The sequence below is a fragment of the Helicoverpa zea genome, chromosome 17, assembly GCF_022581195.2.
Source record: "Helicoverpa zea isolate HzStark_Cry1AcR chromosome 17, ilHelZeax1.1, whole genome shotgun sequence".
In the NCBI taxonomy this organism is placed as follows: Eukaryota; Metazoa; Arthropoda; class Insecta; order Lepidoptera; family Noctuidae; genus Helicoverpa; species Helicoverpa zea.
Genome location: NC_061468.1, coordinates 2,976,829 through 2,985,596, shown reverse-complemented (window position 1 = coordinate 2,985,596; position 8,768 = coordinate 2,976,829). Strand labels below are relative to the sequence as shown.

Genomic DNA, 8,768 nt, shown 5'->3' with positions numbered 1-8,768 from the left:
TGTGTCTCGCTTGTAGGTATCTCTGCTCTACGACATACAACGGGTTAATCTACTTTTTCCCAACTATGCTATGGTCGAATTTCAGTCTAAACTGATGCAGCTGCAGCAGCGAAGAGAGAGGTAGATACAAACATAACAAATATAGTACCTGATACTTAAGTTCCCTTTGTGTTGCTCTTAACTTTAAGTAAAAAAATCTTGATCTTGATTTTCCAAAAACATATTAAACACGTCATCTAGGTACTACTTAAAATATGTTTTAACCGATTAAGTCATTGTTATCTATTGTAATTGCATTTTATTTTTTTAACTGATTTATCAAATAAGTAGTCGTAAGTATCAAGTTAAGCGTGTAGTATAGTTTTGAACTTGATTTGATAATCCTGCGATGATTGAATCACTGGTAGAGGTAGACTAAAAATACCAGTATGTAATTGTTTAGCACTAACTAAGTTGCCGAAGCTCAGCATTTTACCTGAAATTGAACTGACCTTTACGCGCCTGAATAGTTTACACCTACGATTGACCATCGAATCCTATTAGTGCAGTGCGCCGCATGCAGATCCGATTCATTCATTTTATTGCAGGGAAACCGGATTTTTTGCTTTTGGTAAGCCTCTGCTAGTTTCATCACTTGAAACAGTTTTAGTAAATGAAAGAGATAGGAATTAATTTGCCACTAATTATTATAAACACGAAAGTTTGTGGGAATGTATGTACTATGTATGTTTTTAGGTACACTTTCGTGCAAACACCACTGAACAGATTTTGATTAAACTTTGCAATATAGGAATCTCTTATACTCACTCTTATACAAAACATATCAGGCTACTTTTAATCCATGTAAGCCTGCTAAGCCTATTTGTATCATTTTTTTAGTAGTCACTTTTTATCTGTTTCACTCCTTTACAAGCACTTATGAACGACACTTATGAATAGGACAATAAAAAGAACGTTTGGTTGTGGGAGCCCCCTTAAATATTTATAACGTTCTAGTTTTCAGTATTTATTGTTAAAGCGGCAATAATCCTAGTTATATCCTACTTATATTATAAATGTGAAAGTTTGTGAGAATGTATGGATGTATGTTTGTTATTCAATCACGCAAAAACGGTTGGACCGATTTCGTTGAAAGGATGATGGGTAAAATTGGCCGGTATATCCAATAAAAACGATTCGCATATCAAATGATAGCTTATACCCTAAGCTTCATTTTTTATTATGGGCAAAACATTGTAAACCACCGGAGAACGAAGATATGACACTTGATAGCATAGGACAGCCTAAGGACTTGAACCACTTCATTTTGTATGGGAGGGATGTTTAAGTACATTATTATTGTCAATAATTGTCAGAACGAGTCGCAGAAGGTGTCTGTGCCCATATTTTCCAAGTTTATTGAAAAAAAAAAGATTATTTAGCATTTAGTATTTACAACGTATGGTGTACGTATTCCGCCGTTCTGGTGAGTCTAACCGGCATAACCAATGAAAACCATTTGCATATCAAATGATAGCTCATATCCTAAGCTTCATTTTTTATTATGGGCAAAACATTGTGAACCACCGGAGAACGATGATATGACACTTGGTAGCGTAGGACAGCGTATGGACTTGAAACCCTTCATTTTGTATGGGAGAGATGTTTAAGTGCCATTATTATTGTCCATATTAGTCAGGGCGTATCACACAAGGTGTCTGTGCCCATATTTTCCAAGGTTATAAAAAAGATTATTTAGCAGGTATTACCTATTTACAACGTATGGTGTACGTACTCCACCGTTCTGGTGGCTCTAACCGGCATAACCAATAAAAACAATTCGCATATCAAATGATAGCTGATACCCTAAGTTTTATTTTTTATTATGGGCAAAACATTGTAAACCACCGGAGAACGAAGATATGACACTTGATAGCATAGGACAGCCTAAGGACTTGAACCACTTCATTTTGTATGGGAGGGATGTTTAAGTGCATTATATTATTGTCAATAATTGTCAGAACGAGTCGCAGAAGGTGTCTGTGCCCATATTTTTCAAGTTTATTGAAAAAAAAAGATTATATCAAATGATAGCTAAATGATAGCATATCCTAAGCTTCATTTTTTATTATGGGCAAAACATTGTGAACCACCGGAGAACGAAGATATGACACTTGGTAGCGTGGCACAGCGTATGGACTTGAAACACTTCATTTTGTATGGGAGAGATGTTTAAGTGCCATTATTATTGCCAATATCAGTCAGGACGTATCACAGAAGGTGCATGTGTCCATATTAAAAAAAATACAGGCAGCATTCACAACATAAGGTGTACGTATTCCGCCGTTTCAGTGAGTCTAACCGGCATAACCAATAATATCCATTTGCACATCAAATGATAGCTTATACCCTAAACTTCAATTTTTGTTATGGGTGGAACATTGTTAACCACTGGGGAAGGAATATATCAGTCCTGTAAGCCTACGACTGCCTATGGAATTAAACCACTTTGGCACGTATGGTATATAAAGAAAACCTATCTATCTTCTTATTATAAATAACGTAGCTTTTCCACCACTGAAAGATTTTTCAAATCAGTTCAGTCAAGTCCGTAGCCCATTTCATGCAAATACTTGTCGTGAGTACTTGCATGACATCATCTAATGGCCAGGATAATAATCTTGCTTTGAAATATAATCCTATGGAATTGGAGGTGTGCTGGCATCAAGCTATCATCATCAATGACTGTCGACTGTCCTGGCTAACAAGCCTGATGTGCCATATGATGAGAACTCTGTGAAAGCTGATAAACAACTTAAATAACTTTAGTCTAAGAATACTGATTAAACCCCTCATTTATCTTTGCGGACCTGACCACCCGTGCGGTTTTTTTAATATATTATTATATTCAAAGATAGAGTGATTGAAGAGGTAGGTTTGTATGTGTAATAACATCCGTTAAATAGTGAGTAAATTCTGTTTTCCCGTGCGAAGCTGGGGTGGGTCGCTACTTTTCTAATAACTCGACAACCCAAGGCCGACTATCCTGGTGCCGCAGAACGAGGAAATGCTATCTCCAATAATGGAAATAGTATACGGTGGTAGAAGTAAAAGTTTTTATGTTTTGTTTTGCTATTAAAACAATTATGCGTAGTTAAGACCGATTTTTATTGATAGTCTACCCTAGGCTTATTTAAAAAAGTGATAAGTTGACGAAAATACATCATACAATGAATTTTTCTAGTATGGATTTTATTTTAAACAAAAAAAAATCGGTGCAAAAAGTATAACTCTTTTGTGCCCGACTGTACTTATTTCCGGTAGATTCTTGACATGAACCGTTTTATTTCAGTAACTATAGGGTATAAGCAATAATATAATATTCATTAGAACTTTATTGGTTATCAGGCCAGGGTTCATACAAAATTGCCCATCATCCTTTAATATGTAGATAGGTGATGCCCTGGATTAACACATAGGCTACTTTTTATCAACACATCACGCGGGCGAAGCCGCTGGCGAAAGCTAGTCATACATAATATGTGGACTGTGAAAATTTCAATAGTTTAACTATCGCAGTTAATGAGATACAGCCAGGGGCCAGACAGTCGAACAGAATGGCAGACATCGAAGTCTATATTAGCCTTTACCGTAATATATTATCCTTTGGGTACGGAACCCTAAAAACGGGGGACTACTTTGTATTTAACCTAACCTTCACGCTGCATAATATAGACTATACACAGCACAGCAGCACAGCAGATAGTCAGATACCTACCGTTCATCTTTTTCATTGAGATAGGAATGTTTTATAAGCTAATGATCTTTTTAATTAGTTATTTATTATATAGTACTGATTGAACGATCAGTATCTGTACACTGTTGTAGTTATTTGATACCGTAATCCGTAATACAATATGTACAATACCCAACAACTGGCGGCCATGTTCCTGAGGATCCATAATAAAAGCATAAAAGTTATGCAAGAAACTTCAAAAGACTTACCAAATAGGATTAAACACGAAAACTAGCTTAACCCATTGAATATTAATATAAAATATACAGAAACTTACACTTATCACAATATACTAAATTAATTAAAAAATCAAATAAGGAAATAAATAAAAAAACCTTTCAGGGTTCCCGCGCTTTTTTCCAAACCTGAATTTATTTATATGGACTGGTCGTTCCATTTACCAAAAAATATATGTATCTTATGTAAATCAGTCAAAAGTCAAAAATATGTGCAAGCAGTTCGTATTAATATAAATATTTAATTCATATTTTTAATTTTTGCTGTAGAATTCTATAGAAAATAATTTATCTGAAGAAAAATTCAGAATTCACGTAACGCAATAGAAAACGGAACGTATACTACTGACATTGACAATGACATTCATATTTTTTGACAGATGAATCTGGCTGGGAAAGTACATAAAGCTGTGCGTGCGTGGTTTGTTTTGTTATTGTTCTGTATTAAAAGGTAAAATAATGAATACGAGAAAGCACTGGGGTGAATTGGAAGACGAGAGGACCGACGAGACTTTATTACAGAACGTAAATTTTAACCCCATCATCGAGTTGGGTATGCAAAACATTCCGGAAATATCTATCACAGTTAAATCATCGCCTATTGAACTCCCGAAGCCGAATTTAATCACACACACTATACAGCTTCATGCTCACGCAAGACAACTATCAGGTATACTAGATCAGGCTGAAAATGCCATGTTTGAAGGTGGTCGATTGGGTCCTGTAAGTTTACCCGCGCAGCCGCCAGAACCATGTTTGAAACTTGAACACGAGACGAACCCACCAATCAACTTCCTCGAAAAAGAGTACTGTGATTTCTCAGTAGGCAAAGGTCCTATGATTCTACCGTTTACACCAGAAAGTCACAAAAGAGCACTGCGTCAATGTGCAGCCATAGCTCTGGGACATGTTGGAATCTCAACAACCACAAACGTTGCTCTCACCGCGCTGGCCGACGCGTTAGACATACATTTAACCCACATGTGTAAATTACTCAGGACAGTAGTCGATAAGGAAGCCAGTGGTCTAAAATCAGGATTCCCAGATGCAATTTCGAAAGTATTTACCGATCTCAATGTTGGCAATCTGCATGACTTTTATGAAAACAGAGTTGTAAGGTACCATGCAATGACTAAAAAGAAGTGCGATGACCTGAGGAGGCAGTGTGAAGCACTGGCTAATATGGACATAGCGCCACAGTTGAAATTGGAGGAAGTACCAGAGTTGCACTTTCCCGCTGCACTAGATGGAGCATTCACACCTTCACTAGAACCTGGGTTCCAAATGCTACACAGTTTGGAGCAAGAACAGCTGCAAGGCTTAGAGCTCCTGGATGCCGTGACTCCAGATGATATTAAAATAGAACCCATGGAGTTCTCACAACCAGAGACGACAGCCAAGCTGCCCTCATTATCACCTAGTGCTAAGAAGAAACGAAAATAGATATTTTTCCACTGTAGATTTTATTCTTGTATGGTTCCAGAGGCAGTAATATTTTAGTAAAATACCAATACTCAGAACTATTAAGTTTTTCATTTTATTAATTACACCCTAAACACACTTTCCTAGAAAATGAATAGAAATCATTATCAATTCATCTTCAGAGCTGCATTCATTTAAAAAACATCAGGTTCTGCCAATATTTCTTTCTGTCACATTGCATGACCATGACCCTACAACCTTATCATCCTGTTTGTTTAATTAGGAATCGAATAAGGCGACCTTCACACTGCCCCACATGATGCAGCGTAGCGCGTGTCGACACACCTACGCGCGTTCCTGCGGGAGTCCAGATCTGCATCATCGTGCGGATTTATTGCGCACTCACGCGCGTAGGTGCGTTTTGTAGATTCACGCACGGCGGCTCTCATCGAGATCCATTTTCAAACACACACGTCACGCCCATTCAAAATCACGCGCGGCTCTGCGGGATTCGGTGTGCCATACCTTGCGTCTCGCCCCGCACCTACGCGCGGAGGTTCATGTTTCTCCGCGTGTATGTGCGTGATCCGCCACCTTAGGTAGGGTTTAGTTAAAAGTCATTTGTGCTTGAGGGTAATAATCTGGGTAGGATTCGAAAAATCTCCAAATAAAACACCTATTTAACATAGCACCAAATAATTTATTCCAATTACTGTGTTAGATAACAAAAAGTGCTGCCAAAGCGCTGATAATTACACCACTGTATATACAACTTGCAATATGATTGTCTTGGATTATACACAAACAAATGAGAGTCAAATTGGTCCACCACAGACCTGATTCATTGCTATATTTTACATACTCAAGTCAAAACATTTATCACAATATTCTAATTACTAAGGCACTATGTGAAAAACCCTAAAAATATTTATGAATTGAAAAATAAGCAATATTACAGAACTATAGGTGGTTGAGATGTTATTAATTGACACATCCCTTTTTCATTATTTACACCCTACATGATAATGCATAATATTAAAATGTCAAGAGGATAAAAGAATTGTACCAAATCCATAACTGTTAAAATTATTATTCAAATGTCATGTCAGTGATATTCTTAAAATTTAATGACTAATTAAAACAAAAGCAAGCATTGATCTAGAACTTGATTGAAATTATGGTATGTGTTAAGGAATACGATGAACACGTGAAAAATTACATGTTCAAAATTGACTTCTATTAAAAAAAGTTTGTTCAAAATTTTCATTCTTGATCCATGCTTCTTCACAAAAACTTAATAAGTACGGAATAAGATCAGTGAAGCCCATAAAATAATATTGATAGTAGGTATACTATACAGTGTTAGTTGCTAGTGCCAGACAACAAGTAACATATTATTAGCTGATTTGATATGTAGAGACCAAAAAACAATATGAAATATTTATTATGTACAAAATGTTTATTATACACTATTGAAGTTTGGATAAAGAAGTTTCAAGACTGGCTGTACTTCTACATATTTTTTATTTGTTGTTGAAAACATCAACTCTTTGAATTCTGTGGTAATTTCATATTGTTTTTTAGATCATAGAAAACCCTTGTATGAAAAGCAGGAGATTCACAATTGATAGTTATGGGCATTAATTAAAGCTAGTATTAATTCTAATATCAGTTAAAATCTATACATTTACATCTTGCATCACTTGCTTTATTTTTGTTCACTTCTTTTCTTTCTTTCGTCGAAATAGCAGGATGTGGGGCTCTGAAAATCAATTAAATTTTATTAGTAAAAGAGTAGCATACAAACCAGAAATATCACTTTATATAGCAAAAATAGTACTCATATTTAAAAAAATCATAATCATCAACAGCATTTTCCCTAAAACTGATAAACCTACAAGATGTTCATGGCCCAAACAAATGTTCTTCCGTCTTAATACCACAAACAATCGACTCACTAAACTCATTTGTAAATCTACAAGTGTGTACTCACCAGGTTGATGCGTCATGTAGTGCACCCACCCCTGACTCTGCTGCACTCCGATGCCGCGCCACTCTTGCTCTGACATCAAGTGGTTCTTAGGAACCAGCTTCACCATCTCTTTCGGCAGTACCACATGCCTGAAAGTAATAATAGTTAATGTAAGAACATATTACAAATCATATTACTGTAGAATATGAAATATCTAGAATCCATAGAACCATAAATTTTAAATGATATTGTTAAACTCTTTAGACCTAAGACGACCCACTGACCAAACAGACACAAATACCGATTTTTCTAGAACTTTTCATAGAGCATTCTAGTATTGAATATTTGAATAGGAATGAAGTTTGGTTTTAGTTATGTATACTGTTGTAGTAGTATAGATACATTTATATTGGAGTTTTGGGTTGTTTTCTAACACTAACGGTGTGTACTTAACTAATAAAACGAAGTTAACCCTGGCTGGAACCAGCTCATTGAAACTTTCAATTGAAACTTGATAGGTTATGAATGACTGAAAAATTAACTTATACATTACATAGATAGCTTAGCTTTACGTGGATTGTAAATTATTCAATAGATCCCTTACCTGTATTCGTGTTCTTCATCGTAGTATTTCTCAGAGTAATAAATATCCCTACTCGACATGGTGATGACAATCACAATATTTCAAAACGCCGACAAAATAACAATGCGCCCGTTTGAGCAGAAAACCAATACTTTTTCGAATTTGCAATTAGCGATAATACAAGTGCGATGTACACAAAACAATAACTTTGCGGGGTTTTCTAGAAAATCACAAAGAAAACTTGCACTGGTTACAAATACGACAGAGAAACGTTAACGATTTCAAAATTTGAAAAAGTTCAGTGTTGCTAAGATTAAATTAAATAAACCGTAATTTACCGTTAATCAGTGCAGATATTATCGATAAAGAAAATCACCTAAATTTTATTACAAAAAGAATGATGCTGTCTTAACTAAAAATATATTGCACAATTATTTTTTTTATTTAATTTGTTAAAAATCAGTGCAGTTTCAATATTAAACACTACACCATCAATTTTGTACAATACCTTGTATTTAATTGCACGTCTAGAATCCGCCTTAGGGCTTGCTCACGTGTTTGAAGCAGAAATCGTGCTTTCTACGAATAGTTTCTTTTCAAGATTCGTTATTTTTTTAATCTTAAAAATCATGTTAAAAACCTATGTCCATACGCTTCACGAATCGTAAAAAATTACGGATACATCTTTTCATAAATCGATTACGCCGGACACGCTCAACTATAAAAACATGATTCCGTGTTCAATTTGATATTAACGTCCATGCGTATCGCCATGGCGTA

General features: G+C 35.6%; 2 protein-coding genes across 2 annotated transcripts; one reads left to right on the top strand and one right to left on the bottom strand.

Moving 5' to 3' along the window:
* The first annotated feature begins 4,386 nt into the window (after positions 1–4,386).
* Positions 4,387–5,531, top strand: LOC124638537 (STAGA complex 65 subunit gamma-like). Its single transcript, XM_047175511.1, has one exon. It carries the CDS (start codon positions 4,471–4,473, stop codon positions 5,452–5,454), a length of 984 nt encoding a protein of 327 aa, XP_047031467.1. The 5' UTR covers positions 4,387–4,470; the 3' UTR covers positions 5,455–5,531.
* A 581-nt stretch (positions 5,532–6,112) lies between these two features.
* On the bottom strand, positions 6,113–8,281 carry LOC124638438 (cyclin-dependent kinases regulatory subunit). Its single transcript, XM_047175402.1, has 3 exons — positions 8,010–8,281; positions 7,427–7,554; positions 6,113–7,195 (listed from the first exon to the last, which is right to left on the bottom strand). Exons 1-3 carry the CDS (start codon positions 8,066–8,068, stop codon positions 7,152–7,154), a joined length of 231 nt encoding a protein of 76 aa, XP_047031358.1. The 5' UTR covers positions 8,069–8,281; the 3' UTR covers positions 6,113–7,151.
* Between the last annotated feature and the right edge of the window lie 487 nt (positions 8,282–8,768).